This window comes from Bos taurus, chromosome 18 (assembly GCF_002263795.3).
Source record: "Bos taurus isolate L1 Dominette 01449 registration number 42190680 breed Hereford chromosome 18, ARS-UCD2.0, whole genome shotgun sequence".
NCBI classification, from domain to species: domain Eukaryota; kingdom Metazoa; phylum Chordata; class Mammalia; order Artiodactyla; family Bovidae; genus Bos; species Bos taurus.
Genome location: NC_037345.1, coordinates 51,216,166 through 51,236,321, shown reverse-complemented (window position 1 = coordinate 51,236,321; position 20,156 = coordinate 51,216,166). Strand labels below are relative to the sequence as shown.

At 50.0% G+C, this 20,156-nt stretch overlaps 1 protein-coding gene across 3 annotated transcripts in view; it reads right to left on the bottom strand.

Moving 5' to 3' along the window:
* GRIK5 (glutamate ionotropic receptor kainate type subunit 5) overlaps positions 1-20,156 on the bottom strand; it is a 63,444-nt gene that overhangs the window by 9,594 nt on the left and 33,694 nt on the right. For 2 of the 3 annotated variants that reach the window (XM_024978414.2, NM_001046424.1), the window contains 3 exons: positions 11,620-11,733; positions 11,344-11,453; positions 10,782-10,955 (listed from right to left, as the gene is read on the bottom strand). In XM_024978414.2, coding sequence (XP_024834182.1) covers positions 10,782-10,955; positions 11,344-11,453; positions 11,620-11,733 — 398 coding nt within the window. Of the gene's footprint in view, positions 1-10,781; positions 10,956-11,343; positions 11,454-11,619; positions 11,737-20,156 lie in introns of all 3 variants that reach the window. The other variant, XM_024978413.2, reaches the window with a different exon arrangement.

Sequence of the window (20,156 nt, the reverse complement as noted above, 5' to 3'; positions counted from 1 at the left end):
GAGCCAGATCCCTGGGTTTACATTTTTAAAAAGATTTTTATTTATTTATTTGGCTGCACCAGGTCTTAGCTGAGCATGTGGGATATAGTTCCCTGAGCAGGGATTGAACAAAGGTCCCCCTCCATTGGGAGCGGAGTTGAAGCCACTGGACCACCAGGGAAGTCCCTTCCCTGGGTTTAAGTATTACTTCCAGAGACTTCCTGGTAGCTCAGACAGTAAAGACTTCTGCAATGCAGAAGACCCGGATTTGACCCCAGGGTTGGGAAGATCCCCTGGAGGAGGGCATGGCAACCCACTCCAGTATTCTTTCCTGGAGAATCCCATGGACAGAGGAGCCTGGCGGGCTACAGTCCATGGTGTCACAAAGAGTTGGACACAACTGAGCAACTAACACTTTCTTTCCAGAGACTTCCACTGTCAGAAACACAAGAGAATGAGATGGTCTGGAAATACCCTCTTACTGTGAACTATTAATAGAAAACTGGACAGGGTATAGGAAATGACCTTAGACAAAGGACAACAGGCATTACAGGACCAGGATCCCTGAGGGAAGAGAAACAATGAAGTAAGATTTGCTTGCCATTACCCAGCTGGACTTAATTTATAGACGGCCGTGCCAGGAAGGAAAACCCCGAGTCTGGCAAACTCACTGAGCTGCAGAGATGGAGATCAGAGATCAAGAAGGCCGAGAGATGGCTGGCATTCATGAGACAGAATGCCCAAGAGGAAGCAGCAGAATGCTCAGCGTTCTAGTAATCTGCAAAGCTTCTCTTTTGAATCTTTGGCTGAATGTCAGTTGTGTATGCACTGGATAAAACTCCAAGGGGTCAGATAAGAACGTTCAAAGGGAGAACAATTTCCAGGGCTCATACAGGGATGGGAATCTTTTGAGCTCCTAACCAGAGTAGAGAGATTTCTTTGAATGCATAAGACATTCAATAGAGATAAAGGATAACACATTAGAATTAGTTGTTATGCTGCTACTGCTACTGCTAAGTCGCTTCAGTCGTGTCCGACTCTATGCGACCCCATAGACAGCTAGACCTACCCTAAAAGAGCTTAAAAACAGGCCTGGAAAGACTCAAAAGAATCCACAAGTAACTGTCTTGCGGGGGAAAAAAAAAACCCAACAAACCCAAAGATTCTTTAATACATGCAACAATGTAAACAATATAAAATCCACAATGTCTGTCATCCAATTAAAAAAAAATACCGGATAAACAAACGTGCAGGAAACTGACTCACAACTAGGAAAAAGTTGCTCAACGGAAGCCGAACTAGAATTGGCAGAGATGATGGAATTAGCAGCAAGGACATTAAACAGCTATTACAAAGACATTCAGAATGATCGAGGATGTAAAGAAAAACATGAACATGTTGCAGAGGGAAATGGAAGAAAAGAACAGAAATCTCTATATGAAATATACAACATCTAAAAGGAAATTTTTACTGGAAGGATCTACACAGATTAGACACTGCACAGAAAACAGATTTTGAAGACAGCAAAAGAATCTATTCAAAAGAAACACATACACAAAAAATGAAACACAAAGAGGGAAAAAAATGACCGACAATGAACACAGAGCCTTAGTGGCCTGAGGAATAACACCAAGTGGTCTCACATCCATGACGGGAGTCCCAGAGACAGAAGAGAGTAAGGGGGTAACAGAAAAAAATATTGGAAAAAGTAATGTCCAAAATTTCTCAAATTTAGTGAAAATTATAAACTTGCAGATCCAAGAATCTCAATAAGCCCCAAGTAAGACAACATACATACACACATTATTAGTTATTTCTTGTTTTAGAAATAACATTTTACACCAAGTTTATAAAGTCTGAATTTTTTCTGAATGAATGCAACTAATTTTTATAAGTAAATGCTGGGTTTTATGAGCTTTCCAGGTGACTCAGTGGTGAAGAATCCACCTGCAATGCAGGAGACATGGAGACCCAGGTTTGATCCCTGGGTCAGGAAGATCTCCTAGAGAAGGAAATGGCAACCCACTCTAGTATTCCCACCTGGGAAATCCCACGGACAGAGAAGCCTGGCGGGCTACAGTCCATGGGATTGAAAAAATACACGACCTAACAATTAAACAACATCAAATAAATACCAATAATTATACTGCAGGTAAATGGTCTCAGCCTGGGGTTGGCAAACTATGGCCCACAGGCAAGATCTTACTTAATGTTTCTGTGCAGCCCACAGGCTAAGAATGGCTTTCACATTTTAAAATGCTTAAGAACAAACTGAAGGAAGAGTAACAGCTCATGACATGTGACACATAAAATTCAAATTTCACTGTCAGTGTTCATAAAGTTTTATTGGGGGAATTCCCTGGCGATCCAGCGGTTAGGACTCTGAGCTTCCAATGTAGGGGGCATGGGGCATGCGTTGGATCCCTGGTTGGGGAACTAAGATCCCACATGCCCTGCTGTGCAGCCAAAAAAAAAAAAAGTTTAATTGGAACACAACCACACTCATTCAATCAAGGCTGCTTTTGTACCATAATCAGGGTTAGATAGATGCAACAGATACCATATGACCAGCAAAGCCTGAAATATTTATAATTTGGCCCAATACTCAAAAAAAGTTTGCCAATCCCTGGTCCTAGGCCTAAGTACGTGCTGTCTATAAGAAAACCACTTTAAATATAACAGCGTAGGTAAGCTGACAACGAAAGGATGGCGGAAAGATATAATATGGAACACTGCACTAAAAATGTTGGGGATGGCCCTGGTTGGTCCAGTGGCTAAGACTCCTGGTTGGTCCAGTGGCTAAGACTCCAATCACTAAGGCTACAGTGATTGAACAGGGGGCCCTGGTTCAATCCCTGGTCAGGGAACTAGATCCCACATGCTGCAACTAAGATGCAGTGCAGCCAAATAAATACTTCTTAAAAAAACCTGGGATGGCTATATGAATATCAAAAAAGGTAACCCCAAAACAAGGAATTTATCAGGAATAAAGAGGAAGTGAAAGTGAAAGTCACTTAGTCGTGTCCGACTCTGAGACCCCATGGACTATATAGTCAATTCTGGCCAATTCTCTAGGCCAGAATACTGTAGTGGGTAGCCTTTCCTTTCTCCAGGGGATCTTCCCAACCCAGCAATTGAACCCAGGTCTCCTGCATTGGGTGGGTTCTTTACCAGCTGAGCCACAAGGGAAGCCCAAGAATACTCGAGTGGGTAGCCTTTCCCTTCTCCAGGGGATCTTCCCGACCCAGGAATCGAACCAGGGTCTCCTGCATTGCAGGCGGATTCTTTACCAACTGAGCTACATAATAGCAAAAGGGTCAATTTATCAAAAAGACACAACTGTCCCAAACATGGATGCACCTAATTACACAGCTTCAAAATTCATAAAGCAAAACCTGATAGAACTGAAAAGAGAAACATAAAATTTCTCCAGAAGTAGTGATCTCAACACTCTTCTCTCAGTAATTGACAGAATCAGTAAACAGAAAGTCAGTAAGCATATAGAAGACATGAAGACAAGAGTAACCTACGGTCCTAATTCCCATTTACAAAACATTGCACCCACCAACAGCAAAACACACATTCTACGCATGTGCATGTAGAACATTTACCAGGATAGACTCTATGCTGAGTCATAAAACAAGTCTCAACAAATGACAAAGGATTAAAATCCTACAGAGAATATTCACTGACCACAGTGGAAATAAAGTAGAAATCAAGGTCCCTGGAAAATCCCCAAATCCTGGCTCCATCACTGATGAGCTGTGAGACCATGGATTCACCCGTGAGGTTAAGTATAATCATAGGCCCCCACAGGAATTCCCTCACAGGCCAGTGGTTAGGACTCCATGCTTTCAGTGTTAAGTGGGTGGGTTCAATCCCTGGTGGAGGGACTAAGATCCCATAAGCCTCAGAGTGTGGCCCAAATAACAGTATTTATAATAATATTAATAATGATAATAATTGTAGGTCGCTCCTCACAGGGCTGTTCTAAGAGTGAGTTACGACACAGACCAAGTGCCATGCATGTGTGTGCTTTCGTGGTCCTGTGACTCAGGACGGACTTGGGAAAAGAAGTACCCACTGGCCTGGCTCTAGACCCAAAGGCAATCACCTGCCTTGGCCTGGCCCTCTATCCTCCCACCAGGCAGATGAGAGGGGCTAGGCTCCCTGCCAAAGTACAGATACAGATCTGTGGGGCCTGAAGACAGGAAAGATGCTGAGAGGTCCTTCCAGACCACCCCCTCCTCCAGCGGATAATGATGAGAAGAGCAGCTGTCCTCTACTGAGCACGCATGCTCACTCCTGTGCTAGGTGCTGGGATGCGGGTGGAGTGTAGGATAAACAGATGAATAATACGCCTTTTCCAAAAGCAACCCAAACTCGACTCACACAAAGATCCAGGGTCCACCATAATCTCTCTGGAAGCCAAGTCTCTTCAAATCTACCCCACGGGTCAATGCTGTCATTCACTCAAGACAAAACGATTCAGTGCCTGATACAACCCAGGCACCCTGAAACCCCAGGGACAGCACTGCAGACGGGCGGTGGCGGTGGTGGGGGTGATGGGGCCGTTCACCAAGACAGAACCTGGGGACCAATTTTGGAGTAAGGACGTGAGCTCCATTTTGGGCAAGCTGAGTTTGAGGGTGCCTCCTGGAGGGATCTGCAGTTGAGGACTTGGGAAGGGAAGCTGGGGGTATAGAGTGGTGGTTCCCGGGCAGGGAGTGGCCCCAGGGTTGTTTGCAGAAAGTGCTTGGTGAGGTGTGGGGCACTCTGGTGACCAGTGATTGTGTGGCGTCCTGATGTCAGTGGGTGGGGACAGGTGTCGACCAGACAGCCTAGTCTAAACATGGAAAATCCTGTACATGATTATCTGACTCTTAACTCCCTGGTACATAAAAACCAGGGCTTCCCAGGTGGCACTATTGGTAAAGAATCTGCTTGCCAACACAGGAGACTCAGGTTCGATCTCTGGCTCAGGAAGATCCCCTGGAGAAGGAAATGGCAATCCACCCCAGTGTTCCCACCTGAAGAATCCTACGGACAGAGGAGCCTGGTGGGCGACCGTCCATGGGGTTGCAAAGAGTCGGACATGACTGAGCATGCACGGACATAAAAACAAAAATATTTTTGGCATGGCTAGAATAGAAACCAACATTTCTAGAAATGTTTAGAAATGTTTACCTATTGTTTAGATTGAGGAACAAAGCTGGATGGTGTTTTATTTGAAACCTTGCCAAGAACTGTTCACAATTTGGGGAAATCGTGTCTCTGACAGCAGCCCTGTCTGTGGTCTTTGAGTCACGGTGTGGACACTTGGACCAGCTGCGTTGATGAGTCTCACATTCATGGTGATTTGTATTTGTACAGATACACTTATCTGCCAATGATTTCAAAGCTTAACGCCTCAGGTATTGACATCATTCTATTAAACAGTCTGTCTTCTCATAATTGCAAAGGTATCCACTACCTGTAGGTTCGGCCACCTGACCACTGCAATCTGTCTTGGAGCACAGTCCCGCCCAAGCATTTAGGTATTGCTTTCCTACTGTTTTATCTTCAATCACTTCCCCTTTTCTCCTTTGTATTGAAATCAGGGCATTATATTGACTTGTTCTGAATCATGTGTGTAGGTTGATGTATTACCTTTGAATTTCATTAGGGCGGAAAAGAGATGTTACCAAATATTTGTTATAAAAACAGGGCATTGGGTTCCTTGGTGGCTAAGTGGTAAAGAATCTGCCTGCCAAGGCAGAAGACACGTTTGATCCCTGATCCAGGAAGATCCCACATGCTACAGAGTAATTGAGCCCATGTACCAGAACTATTGATCCTGTGCTCCAGAGCCTATGAACTGCAACTACTGGAGCCCAAGCGCCCTAGGGCCCGTGCTCCGCCACAAGAGAGGCCACGGCACTGCGAAGCCTGTGCACTTCAGCTAGAGGGTAGCCTCCACTCGCCACTAGAGGAAAGGCCATGCAGCAACGAAGACCCAGCACAGCCACAAATAAATAAATTTATTTTTTTAAAAAAGAAGGCATTGAAGGAGTTCCCTAGTGGTCTAGTGGTTAAGGGGGGCTTCCCAGGTGGCGCTAGTGGTAAAGAACCCACCTGCCAATGCAGGAGACTTAAGAGACATGGGTTCGATCCCTGGGTTGGGAAGATCCCCTGGAGGAGGGCATGGCAACCCACTCCAGTATTCTTGCCTGGAGAATCCCATGGACAGAGGAGCCTGGTGGGCTACAGTCCAGGGGTCACAGAGACTCAGACACAACTGAAGTAACTTAGCATGTGCACAGGCTAGTGGTTAGGAGTCTGCATTTTCACTGCTGTGGCCTGCATTCAAGCCCTGGTCAGGGATTGAGATCCCACACGCAGTGTGGAGTGGTCAAAATAAACAAGTAAATAGTGTTTTGTTTGTTTTTTAAAGAGGGCATTGAGTCTGTGAGCACTGAAGAATCACTGGTGTGGAGTGAGAGAGAGCAAGGGCCAAAGGAGCCCATGGTGAGATGGAACAGAGGATCCAGAGGTCGCAGGGAACCAGGAAGACACAGCAGCCTAGGAGCAAAGAGTTTCTAGAAAGAGGATGGCTAACAGGGTGTGCTGGCCATATCAATAAAGGGGGCACATGTGACCCTGGTGGACGTGGGGAAGGGAACAGAGCGAGACCTGAGGTTTGGGGGCTTTCTTTACCAGGAGGGCGTGAGGAGAGGGTGACCTGGCCTGAGAAGTTGACAAGGGCAAAGGAGGTGTAAGGACCAACTTCAAGGGAGTGATGGGGGAGCCCAGGAGGGACAGGGCTGGGGTCAGAGCGTGAACTCTGAAATACTGATTTTCAAGGCATAACTGGGGCCTCCCTGGCAGTCCAGTGGTTAAGACTCGGGGCTTCCAGTGCAGGGGGTGCGAGTTCAACCCCTGTTTGGGGAACTAAGATCCCACAGGCCATGGGGCATGGCCCAAAACAATAAAGAATCAAGGCAGAACTGTCCCAAATGATGATGCGCCCTTGGGTGTGGCTGCAGGAGGCTGTGGCCCGGGTGGACACGAGATGAGGGGCCCAAGAGGCGGGCTCTGGGGGGCTGCTGCTGTTCCTGTGGCAACCACATCCCTGGGGCATAGAACATCCAGCTGGGGAAGAGGGTCCCTGACTGAGGAGCAGAAGGGATGGGCTATAGACAGGTGGTCACTGGTCCCCCATCTGACCTGGGGACTCAGCCAGATTTGTCACGGCGGGTCCCTCCCTGCTCTTGCAGCCACCTCCTCACATAGGCCGCCCTCTCCCGCCTGGATGAATGTGCCTCCCTCTCCTTGGCAGGTCTGCCTCTGTTTGCACCGTTAGGACTCAGCCTAGATGTCACCTCCCTCAGAGGTGCCCTTCCTAAGCATCTTCATTCTTCTTCACTGCACCCTGTTGGCTTCTTCAGTAGCTCAGCTTATGTGCATCTGATACATCGTTACATTTAAAATGCTAATAAAATTCACTTAGGATGTGTGGTAGGCAGAAGAAATCCTTGCCCCTAAGACGTCTATATGCACATCCCTGGAACTTGTATCTTCCTTCACGGAGTAAGAGGCTCTTCACAGGGGACTTCCCTGGTGGTCCAGTGGCTAAGACTCTGTACTTCCAGTGCAGGGGGCCCAGATTCGATCCTTGGTCAGGAAGCTCGATTCCATATGCCGTAACTAGGAGTTAGCATGCTGCAACTGAAGACCCGGCATGTCATAATGAAGATCAAAGATTCTGAGTGCCAGAACTGAGACCCAGTGCATCCAAATAAATAATTTTTTTGTTAAAAAGGGTCTTTGAAGATAGAATTAAGTTAAGCATCCTGAGTTTGGGAGATTGACCTGGAGTATCCAGGTGGGCCCATGGAATCACAGGGGTCCTTATAAGGGGAAGAAGGAGGTCAGAGTCAGAGAGAGATTTGAGGATGCTGTGCTGCTGGCTTTGAAGCTAGAGGAAGAGGCCACAAGCCCAGGAATGCAGGCAGCTTCTAAAAGCTGGAAAAGGCAAGGAAATGGATTCTCTCCTAGAGCCTTCAGAATTGGCCCTCCCAACACCTTGACTTTAGCCCAGTGATATCTATCTTGCACTTCTGACCTCCAGAGCTGTAAGAGAATAAATTTACATTGTTTTTAAAACCACTAAGTTTGTGGTAATTTGTTGCAACAGCAACAGAAAACTGAAGGCAGGGTGTAACTCCTGAAGTGATGCCAATTCCAAGACATTTAAAAGAAATCATTGAGATTCAAAAGTTTCAAAGCTAGTGGGCCAAGCAAATTGCAAACAACTGCCAGACGGTAGATAGTCCCACTTAGTTGAGAGAAAGACCTGCCACCGTTATGGCTGGTCTTGAATGAACAAGTTTTGAATCAGACAGTATCATTGGGATACAATCCTGGCATAAAATATGACGTCCTTGTGTTTATTTATCTCTTTACTTATTTATTCTCAGCTCCTTTGCCTCTTAATTTTCCACCTGAGTAAGTGGCACATAGAAAGGGCTCAGAAGCACTTTGTGCTGAATGACTATTGACACACTGACTGTAACAGACGCGGACCAGGCCCAACGTCCTGGGTGCCCCTGGAGAGGTCACCAAGGGCCTAGGGAGCAGAGCCAGGCTCAGGCAGCACCCAGGGACTGGGGGGTGGGCGGCACCGGGGCGGGAAGCTGGCTCAGCCTCACCCTGCCTCTAGCCTAACGCGCTCTCTGGGGAACCACTTCCTCTCTCTAGGTCTCGGCCTTCTAATCCATAAAACTTGGAGAATGTTCCTTGTTCTAGGCGTGCTCCTTGGCTTTCTGTGGTTCTAAGGAGGAAAAGTCATGACCAACCTAGATAGCATATTCAAAAGCAGAGACATTACTTTGCCAACAAAGGTCCGTCTAGTCAAGGCTATGGTTTTTCCTGTGGTCATGTATTGATGTGAGAGTTGAACTGTGAAGAAGGCTGAGCGCCGAAGAATTGATGCTTTTGAACTGTGGTGTTGGAGAAGACTCTTGAGAGTCCCTTGGACTGCAAGGAGATCCAACCAGTCCATTCTGAAGGAGATCAGCCCTGGGATTTCTTTGGAAGGAATGATGCTAAAGCTGAAACTCCAGTCCTTTGGCCACCTCATGCGAAGAGTTGACTCATTGGAAAAGACTCTGATGCTGGGAGGGATTGGGGGCAGGAGGAAAAGGGGACGACAGAGGATGAGATGGCTGGATGGCATCACTGACTCGATGGACATGAGTCTGAGTGAACTCTGAGTGTTGGTGATGGACAGGGAGGCCTGGCGTGCTGCGATTCATGGGGTCGCAAAGAGTCGGACATGACTGAGCGACTGAACTGAACTGAACTGAAGGAGGAAAAGGAGCTGAGAAGAGTCACATGAGCTGCAACCAAGCCCATCTGCTATTTAAAAGACAGGATGGGGACTTCCCTGGTGGTCCAGTGGTTAAGACTCTGCACTCCTGATGCAGGGGGCACAGGTGCCATCCCTGGTTGGAGAACTAAGATCCCACATACCATCCCCCTGCTGTCACTTCAGTCGTGTCCGACTCTGTGCGACCCCAGAGATGGCAGCCCACCAGGCTCCCCTGTCCATGGGATTTTCCAGGCAAGAACACATGAGTGGGTTGCCATCTCCTTCTCCAATGCATGAAAGTGAAAAGTGAAAGGGAAGTTGCTCAGTCGTGTCCAACTCTTCGTGACCCCATGGACTGCAGCCTACCAGGCTCCTCCGTCCATGGGATTTTCCAGGCAAGAGTACTGGAGTGGGGTGCCATTGCCTTCTCCACCCACATATCATGGGGCTAAATAAATCAAAGACAGGGTGGCAGACATGAGCGCTTACGGAAGCGAGGCCAGAAAGTGACCGGGGGAGGCAGAGGGCCTGGGGCCAATGGAGCGGCATCGACACCAGGTGGGAGTGCCAGCTGTGCAACACCAGAGCTCCCAAAGCTTTCAGAAGTGAGAAATCTGAATGTGGGGAGTTCCCTGGTGGCCTCATGGTTAGGGCAGCAGGCTCTCACTGCCGAGGCCCGGGGTTCAATCCCTGGCTGGGAAACAGATTCCTGCAAGCCGTGTGGCGTAGCCAAAACAAAACAGAAAAAGAAAGAAGCCTGGGGCTTCCCTGGTAGTCCAGTGGTTAAGAACAGCCAAGCTCCCAGTGCAGGGGGCATGGCTTCAATCCCTATAGGATCTGGGGAACTAAGCTTCTACATGCCACGTGGCCAACAGATAAACTAATTTAATTAAGTATTTTTCTTTTAAGAAGAAAGAAGTCTGAATTTGTAAGTGAATTTGCCCAATTTTTAAATGACAACTAATCCAAAAAATGTAAAGCTATGAACCAGACACCACCGGTTGTCAGTGTCTGCTCTCTGGTATGAAGCTTCTCAGAGCTTGTCTCAGAGTCAAAATAAGCTCTGTTCAAGGTACTGGGTCCCTGTGGGGCTCTGAGGGAGCAGGTGTCTGACTGGGCCTCAGCCTTGGCCTCTGGACAGTGAAGGCTGTCGTGGCTCAAGGATTCTAGTCTCTGTGATTGCCTGGGGCAATGTCCCAGACAGTGACTACCACACTCATGCTGTCCTGATTACATGAGACGTGGGCATTTTTACTCCCATTTCTCGGATGAGGAGACTGAGGCATGGAGAGGGTCGTACAGCCAGTGAGCTGCAGAGCTGGGGCTTAGCTCGCCCTACCCCGTGTCCCATCACCTGGCTGGCGTGGGGAACAGGAATGGGCCCAGGTCTCAGGAGGGACCCCCAAAACACCCCACCCACCCCAGTTGGGGCGGGCAGACAGCCTCTCACCAGACTCCGCTGACGCAGCGCGTGGACAGTGCCCGGGGCATGATCTCCGAGCCCTGCTGCATGAAGCCCCCCACGGGGAACCAGAGGCTGTTGCCCAGCGTGTACTGGTTCTCCAGGATGTGGGGGCGCGCCCGCAGGCACGGGTGCGGGTTGTACCACTCGTAGGGGCTCAGCCTGTGGAGAGACACAGCGGGTGGGAAGAAAGAGAACAGGAGAGAGAGAGAGCCACCATGATGAGAAGAGACGGGAAGACACATGGAGAGGAAGAGAGACACAGACGAGCAGGGAGAGGCACACACACACAGACAGTGGGGGCAAAAGAGGAAGAGGACAGGAGAACGAGAAGGGGAGAGGTCTGGAGAGGACCACGGAGCAGAAGCCAGAGACACAGGGAGGAAACACAGAGACGGGCCGGAAAGGGAGAGGGGAGGGCGGGTGCAGGGAACCCAAGACTCCAAGTGGAGCCGAGACAATCAGGACAGACAGGAAGGTCAGCTGCAGAGAGCCCAGCTCCTGCGTCCGCCCTGCCCCCTCCCTCCCAGGCAGCAGATAGTGGGCTCACCTGGCGGCCAGGAACAGGACGCAACTGACGGCCAGATAGGCAAGAAGCATGAAGAGCCAAACGGCCGGAGAGAAGGGGTCCAGGAAGGAAAAGTAGCCGGGCTTGCGGCCCTGGTGGGGGAGGGAGTGTGAGCAGAGTCCCCCCCAGGCCCTCCCAAAGCCCCGGGGTCCACAGGCCCCACTACGGCAGGCAAGGTCCAGCCTGCAGCCTCTGTCTCCCTCGGGCCTCAATGCCACCCCCGCCCCACCCCCGGCCACGTCTCCAGGGGAACCATACCATATGCACCCGGTAGAGGATGCTGATCCCCAGGGTCATGAAGGGCTTGGAGAAGTCGATGACCTTCTCCCGCTCAGCTGTGATGGTGAACGCAGCCACAGCCAGGTCTGCCTTCTGCTGGAGGGGAGGCGGGGCGGGAGCAGAGGGGTGGGCCAGGGAGACAGACGCGCAGTTAGAGAGAGCTGTACCGAGGGAACAATTTGGAGTATCAGAAGCCAAGAGAGAGACACCCAGAGAGCAGGACGGCAGGAGGAGCCAGGGGACCAGACCGGCTCCAGGAGTGCACCCTGGGCCCGTATTGGACCCGTCATCTCACATCCTCCTTCCTCCCAGCTGCCCCGCCTCATCCAATCTCTCCCGCTCCCCTCCCCCGACGTCAAGCTCATCATTTAATGCCCTGCTTTATAAAATCTACCACAGACCCCCCGCCACTCCCACCACGCCGGGGTCCTGAGATTGGAGTCAAGATGCCCGGACGCTGACCCACTCAGGACCCTCTGGGAGCCTTGGTTTCTCTTCGGTATGAACAGTTAACAACAGGTAACATTTATCAAGCTTACTTTGTGCCAGGCTCCGAGCTAGATGCCACTTTATAGGGTTTATCTTGTATAATCTTCTCAACAGCTCCCTGGGGGCCAGTACTAGCCCCATTTTACAGCTGGGGAGACTGAGTCTCAGAGAGGCCAAGGCACTGAGGAATAAAGGCACAACAGCTGGGGATCATAACACAGACGTGTGACCTCCACGCTCCTGCCCCTGACAGGTGCTAGGGACCCAGGTGTGTGCACCCAGGCATCCCGAGACCCAGGACTACGCCCAGCTCCTTTGAGAGAATGACCTCGAGAGGAGCTGCACATAGTCTTGAGTCAGGGAAGGGTGGGTGGCTGGGGTCCATGTCTGACGTGGTGAAGGGAGGGAGAAAAGGGTGTGTTGGGGAGGTCTGGCTGGCGCACCGGGATGCCTGACCCAAAGAGGCCATCTTGCTCAAGTGGACATCAGTCAGTCATTAGCTGTGGGCAGGACCCAGGCTGGGAAAAAACCTGGCACTTCACACACACATATACAGACCCTGGAGACACACACACACACACACACACACACTGCACATGTGAGCACTGTACACGGTCAAGTCTACACCAGCAACATGTGCGCACCAAGCCAAATCCACACGAGTGTCCAGACACAGGCTACCCACGTGGACTCAGGCAGACAGACACGTGCCCAGTACACGAGAGCAGGTGATGTGGTGTGGGGGGGTCATCCCCTGGAGGCACAGTGCACACACGTGAACACGTGGCCTCACACGCACACATACATGACAGAGGAGGCAGGGAGCTGGTACGGGCCGGGTGTGGGAGGAGGGAGCCCTGGCTCTGACCCGAGCTCGCTGGGTGACCTGGGACAGGGGCTTCCGTGTCTCTGAGCCTCAGTTTGTTTCTCTGTAAAATGGGGGCAATACATGTAGGCGAGACGTCTCCTGGGTTGGGACCCGGCTCCCAGGGTGCCTCTTCCATGAACACTGGCTCCGCCCCCACGGCCTCAACTGGGCCCAACACTGACTCCCAATTCAAGCACAGACCTTAAACCCTGGGGCTGAAACAGAAGAGTCAAGGTCCTGGATCACTGGTCTGGGAGGAGGGACATGCTCACCTCCCCAAGGCACTGAGACTGGCAGCATGGGAGGTAACAGAGGCTGGGGCAGAACTGGGGGAAGGGAGAGAGGGCTCAGGCCTCGAAGGAGAGAGGGGTGCCACAGGCTGCATCAGAACCAGGGTCACAGAGAGATCATGTGGGGCCCAAATGAAATCCGCGACCGGGGGAGAAGAGACCCATCTGAAAGATCACTCGATGTCAGGGAAAAAGGACAGACCCGAAAGACAAACCAAGAGCAGAGGGAGATATGCAGGTGAAACGATTCCTGCCAGGTGGGGGTCAGACGACATGGCCCCAGTGAGACTTGGGAGCAGCGATGATGAAGCCAGAGGCTTCGACATGTGGCAAGGGCCCAGAACACACTGGGTTCACAGCCCACCCTTGGGGATTTCTGCATGTTGAGAGTAAGGAGTGGTTCCCTCTGTTTTTTGTTGGCCCACAACCTGCAGATTCTGAGTTCTGTGACCAGGAATCGAACCTGTGCCCCCAGCAGTGAAAGCACCAAGTCCTAACCACTGGACCACCAGGGAATTCCGGTTTTCTCCTTTGTTGTGCACTTGCCCCTCTTATGACTAATACGTGAACTGTCAGGAACAATGCCAGCAAATACAGGAATCTTATTTCATGCACCCCAGGAGGTCTGTCTTGACAAAGGTCCTCCATGATAACCCGTCAGCCTCCTCACTGCCACACAACCCCACCTCCGCTAATAACACCCCCAATCCAAAGTGATAATCACCTGTTTAAAACCCAGGGGTGGCTTCCCCACTGCACCCAAGACAGTGTCCAGGGTGGCTGGAGCAGAAAGGGAGGGGTAGAGGACTTCCTGGTGGTCCACTGGCTAAGACTCTGTGTTCCCAAAGCAGGGACCCGGGTTCGACCCCTGGTCTTGCCACAACTGAGACTGAAGATCCTGTGTGCTTCAACTGAGAGCTGGTGCAGCCAAATAAATAAATATTAAAAAAAGAAAAAGAAAGTAAGGGGTGGGAAATTCAGTGGAGTGGGGACCAGGGCCCTTCAGGGCCCTGCAGGCCAGGGTGAGGCGGCCAATTCTGCTCCAAGGACAGTGGAAGACATCACATCAGAGGGTGTGAGCAGGAGGTGACTGATCTGGTTGCCTTGAGAACAGACCACAGGGGCAAGAGTGGAAGCGGGCATAGGGGTGAGATGGGCAGGGAGAAAGCTGACTAAAGGTGTCCATGGAGATGCTGGGGGCGGGCAAAGTGGTGGTGGTCAGATTCAGATTTCATTCTGAACAGAGGACAGACAGATCCTTAAAGGCTGAAAGTTCCTTCTAGACTCCTCTCAGAGACTTAAAACTCCCCCTCCCTTTCCACCTCCTCCTCCCCGCCTCTTCATTTTCCAAAAGAGACACCCATTCCTTTGAGAAGACTTCCCTTCCCCAAGGTGACCCTGACAGTTTCATTTCTGGGATGAAATTGGGAAGAAGCCAAATGACTATCCACCTGTAGAAATGATGGGGGGCGAGGGGTTGTCTAAATGTCCAAAAACCAACCACTTGTGACTGTCCCGCTGCCCCCAGCCTGCCCTGTGCACCAGCTCTGTGCAAACCATCTGGGCTGTGCCATCGGCTCCCTGTAGGGGGCGCCAGAGGAAGGCTGCAGGGCTGGAGGAATGAGAGTGACCTGCACTTTCCAGTGGGCTCTCGGGTCCCCAGCCTTCCTTTCTGCACCAAAGGTAGCTGCGGTTCTTCCCAGGACAGCAGACAAATCCAGTCTGCAGCCTCCTAGCACTTGCAGTGGGCTTCCCTGATAGCTCAGTGGTAAAGAATCCGCCTGCCAATGCAGGAGACAGGGATTCGATCCCTGGGTCGGGAAGATCCCCTGTAAGGAAATGGCAACCCACTCCAGCATTCTTGCCTGGAAAATCCCATGGACAGAGGAGCCTGGCAGGCTACAGTCCATGGGGTCACAAAAAAGTCTGACATGACTTAGCGACTAAGAAGGACAACAAGCGCTTGCAGAACGAGCCTCAAAGAGCCCTTCCTCAGTTTCCAACAGCGTCAGCTCCTCTCTGTTCCTTCGGAACTTGAGACAGAGGGGCTTCCTGACTTGCTACCTCCGTGCCTGAGAGCAAGGATATGTGAACCACGGCCAGGTCTAGTGCATCTGCCCAATTTTGTAAATGAAGTCTTACTGGAACCCAGCCAGCCTCACTCGTTTAGCTATCGTCTGCAACTGCTTTCCAGACAAAAGAGTTGAGTAGCGACAGGATGACCTGGAAGCCGGGACTATTTACATCCAGCCCCTTGCAGAAAAAGTTGGCCTCAGACTTCAACTTTTACCCTCCCAGTTACCTAGTTAGCAACTTCATTCCTAGTGAATACTTCTCTTCATTCAGATATTTGGAGTGACCTGTTTCCCGGTAGGACCCTGACTGGAGCACAGATGACAATACTCAGATCACATGAGTCCTCAGGTCACATGGTCACTATCCATGGAGAGGTGTTCGATCTCTATGGGGGCCCAGTAATGAGCAGTTTCTCAAACTGAAAAAAATAGTATCTACAGAAAAGAGCCTGATTTGCTTCAAAGCCCTCGCGGTCTGCAGTGAGTGACCTCCTGCTGCCTGATCCCTATTTGCCACCAGCACTCTGCACATCCCTGGATCTGCCGGGTCATCAGGTCCGGGCGTCAGTCAGGTCAGATTACATGAAGCCAGCACCTGCTGCGGTCTTTGTACTCTGGGCCTCCCTCAAAATGAAAAGTCTTACAAATTGTTTGGTAAAAGGACGGAAGCAGCACACGCAGTGAGACCCAGGGGTAAGTTGCTGCTCAAATCCAAAGTCCCACCAAACATCCGCAAAACCAGACCAACAGCATCTCTGCCTCAAAGGTCTGAGTCTCAGCTCTACTGGGCCTCTCTCGAGTTTCTAAGTTTCAGTCTTTCTAACTTCTTCTCCTTTCCCCTTAGCCCTCAGGGTGGTGGGTGCTTCCTGCAGCTGCTACCCTCAGGATCCCTTAGTTTCCTTTTTACTCTTTTGGTTAGCAGGTTCACAATTTTCATTTTGTTGCTAAATTGTGTCCCAACTTTTTTGCAGCCCCATGGACTGTAGCCTGCCAGGCTCCTTTGTTCGTGGGATTCTCCAGGCAGAAATACCGGAGTGGGTTGCCATTCCCTTCTCCAGGGGATCTTCCCAACCCAGGGATAGAATCCCCGTCTCTGCATTGGCAGGTGGATTCTTTCCCACTGAGACAACAGGGAAGCCCTCTAACAACTTTACATCTAGTTAACAATTCTTTTTTTTTTTTTTGGCTACACTGTGAAGCCTGCAGGATCTGCCCGGACACTGAGCAGAGAAAGCACAGAGTCTTAACCGCTGGACTGCCAGGGATTTCCCAAGCTAACAATTCTTTTTTGAAGAGATTTGTCTATTTTTGGTTATGCTGGGTCTTTGTTGCTGCACAAGGACTTTCTGTAGTTGTGGCAAGCGGGGGCACCTCTCTAGTTGTGGCTCACAGGCTCCAGAGCAGGGGCTCAGTAGTTGTGGCACAAGCTCGGTTGCTTCGCAGCACATAGGATCTTCCCAGAACAGGGATCGAATCCATGTCCCCTGCTTTGGCAGGCGGATTCTTAACCACTGGACTACCAGGGAAGCGCAACAAATAGCTATATTAAATTCTCTCTATTCCAATAGCTGATAGGAGGAAAAATCCCTGGTGGTCCAGTGGTTAAGACTGATATGGATGGGACTTCCCTGATGGCCCCAGGGGTTAAGAATCCACCCTGCAATGCAGGGGACGTGGGTTCGATCCCTTGTCGAGGAACTAAGATCCCACATACCTTGGGGCAACTAAGCCCGCACCTCACAATGAGAAAGTCCAGGCACCACAAGGAAGGATCCCACAAGATTCAGTGAAGATATCACACGTTCTAACTAGGACCCGATGCGGCCAAATAAAGAAATATTTTAAAATAAAATTTAAAAAACTGATAGGGATAAAAATAGATAGTTACATAGATGGCTGTAGAAGTCCCAGTAGGGGATTGTAGATAGACAGGAAAACCTAGGGAACTTCAAGAGACCATTCTAAGTAAAGCGAAAGTGAAATCGCTTAGTCATGCCCAACTCTTTGTGATCCCATGGACTGTAGCCCACAAGGCTCCTCTGTCCATGGTGTTTTCCAGGCAAGAACACTGGAGTGGGTTGCCATTTCCTTCTCCAGGTGATCTTCCCATCCCAGGGATCAAACCCAGGTCTCCTGCACTGCAGGCAGCCTCTTTACCATTTGAGCCACCGGGGAAGCTCTACTCTAAGGTGAGGGTCACTCAAGAGAGCTATTACAATATCCTGGGATGAAGCAGGTTTGCTTAACTACAAAGCCATGAGTAAAAGCATGCGATATGCCCCAGGTCATTAAGTGAAAGAAAAAAAAAAAAATGAAGCTTGCATTGTGCTGGTCGAGATCAGCAAAATAATGATCCTTAGGGTTAAGGACAGATTTAAGGGAAAGGTTAACATTTCAAAGCAAGAGACTGTCGTTACATGGAAACTGAGATGATTCAACATATTTTAGGACATGTTACCACCATTCTGCTGATTTCAATAAGCTCTGTGACAGTCCTAGTTTGACCTCATAGGGTCAAACACTCTAAAGAAGCTAGTGATGTAAGCCTGACATCAACTGGAAGAAAAAGGAAGAAGGTGGTCCTTTCCCCCCTTCTCCACTTTCCGTTGATTATAAGTGTTAGTGTTCAGTCAACTTATAAGGGTATAAGTTGCTCAGTTGTGTCCTCTTTGTAACCCCATAGACTATAGCCCACCAGGTTCCTCTGTCCATGGGATTTCCCAGCCAAAAATACTGGAGTGGGTAGCCATTTCCCCTTCCAGGGAATCTTCCCAACCCAGGGATCGAACCTAGGTCTCCTGCATTGCAGGCAGATTCTTTCCCTTCTGAGCTACCAGTTAAGCCCAAAATGTAGTTTTTGGGACACAGCCCCCGCACCTGCCCACTTGCATCCCACACAAGCAAGTGGAATATTAGTAATTCTACTTCTTGCCTATCACTTTGCCTCTCCCTGAATTCCTTCTGTGCTGAGACTCAAAGAACCCAAGTTTGGACACCAGGTGAGTGATTCTAATTAAGAGACAGTTGATTCAGAACTTTCCTGGTGGTCCAGTGGTTACGAATCCACCTTGCAGTGCAGAGAACTCGGGTTCGATCCCTGGTCGGGGAGCTGAGATTCTACAAGCTGCAGAGCAGCGATGCCCATGTGCTGCAACACTGAGCCTGCCTGCCAGCTCTGGAGCCGGTGCACCGCAACTAGAGAGTCCGAGTGCTGCACCAAAAGATCCCATATGATGCAGTGAAGATGCTTCAAGCCACAGCTAAGACCCGACGCAGCCAAATACATAAATATTAAAAAATAAAATAAAAAGGACCGTGGGTTCAAGTCCCAATCTGCGTTTTGGTTGGCTTTGAATCCTCACACATGGGTTCATCAGAGGTGCACAGTTTCAGCACTCAGAGCTTCCACTGCAGGGGGCACAGGTCCAACCCTGGTCAGGGAACTAAGATCCTGCATGCACACTGCGACCAAAAATAAAATAAAAACAAGCATACAAAAATAGCTGATATGATTCTGCAAGGAGATCAAACTAGTCAATCTTAAAGGAAACAAACTCCGAGTATTTATTGGAAGGACTGAAGCTGAAGCGCCAATACCTTTGGCCACCTGATGCGAAGAGACAACTCATTAGAGAAGACCCTGATGCTGGGAAAGACTGAAGGCAAAAGGAGAAGAGGGCGGGAGAGGATGAGATGGTTAGATAGCATCACCGACTCAATGGACATGACTTTGAATAAACTGTGGGAGATAGTGGAGGACAGAGGAGCCTGGCGTGCTGCAGTCCGTAGGGTTGCAAAGAGTCAGACACAACTGAGTAACATGATTCTGTTCAAGTAACTGGTGTTTTGTCTCCAGATTGGACCATAACTGACTGATATCAGCAGTGGGTTTACTGCCAACCTCCTTACTAAATGCTGTTTCCTCCTCTTAAGATCGGATCAGCAGAATGTTGCCAGTGTGATGGACAAGGGCAACACTGTATCTCAGTGGTCTAGGTGATGGCGAGAAGCAAGAGAGTTGATGTCAGCCTTCAGCAAGACTCAAGGTTTGTACTCCTGGCTTCTGGTGGTCCTTGGAAAGTGGTATGGAGACAAAAGCATTTGCCAGGTCAGTCAGTAGCTCACAACAGCTGCCAAGGGCTGTGCTGACGTGCTCCAGTAAAGACACTTCATTTGGGCCAGCAACTGCAATTGCAATCACCACCTGATTGCATTTACAGTAATCCACAGTCATTCTCCGAGATCCATCTGCCTTCCACACAAGCCAAACAGGTCAGTCGTTTTTTGTCTATTTGTTTTTTGGCTGTGCCTTGTGGCATGCAGGATCTTAGTTCCCTGACCAGGGATCAAACCCAAGCCCCCTGCATTGGAAGCACAGTCTTAGCCACTGGACCGCTAGAGGAATCCCCACACAGGTCAGTGGAACAAAGATGAGATCACCACCGCAGCTTCTTTTGAGCCATTAATGGTGGCACTAATCTGCAGTTCCTCCAAAGGCAGTAGAATTGCTTTTGGATTTCCATCCTGGGAAATGTGGGGCGTTCTGGGGGCTTCCACTGGCACTTTCTAAAACAATGATCCTGACTCCACGGGTCAGAAAACCAACGTGGGATTCTGCCAGCTGCCATATACGTCTGTCCCAATTATACAACCCAGACCTGGGGAAACACAGAGGGAGTCCACAGATCCATCGGGCCCCTCCTGAGTGGAACCTGGGCTCAGACTGCATCGATCACACAGCCACAGAACCCTTATGGTGGTCCACCAGTAAAAGCAGGAAAACCCAAAATGCCT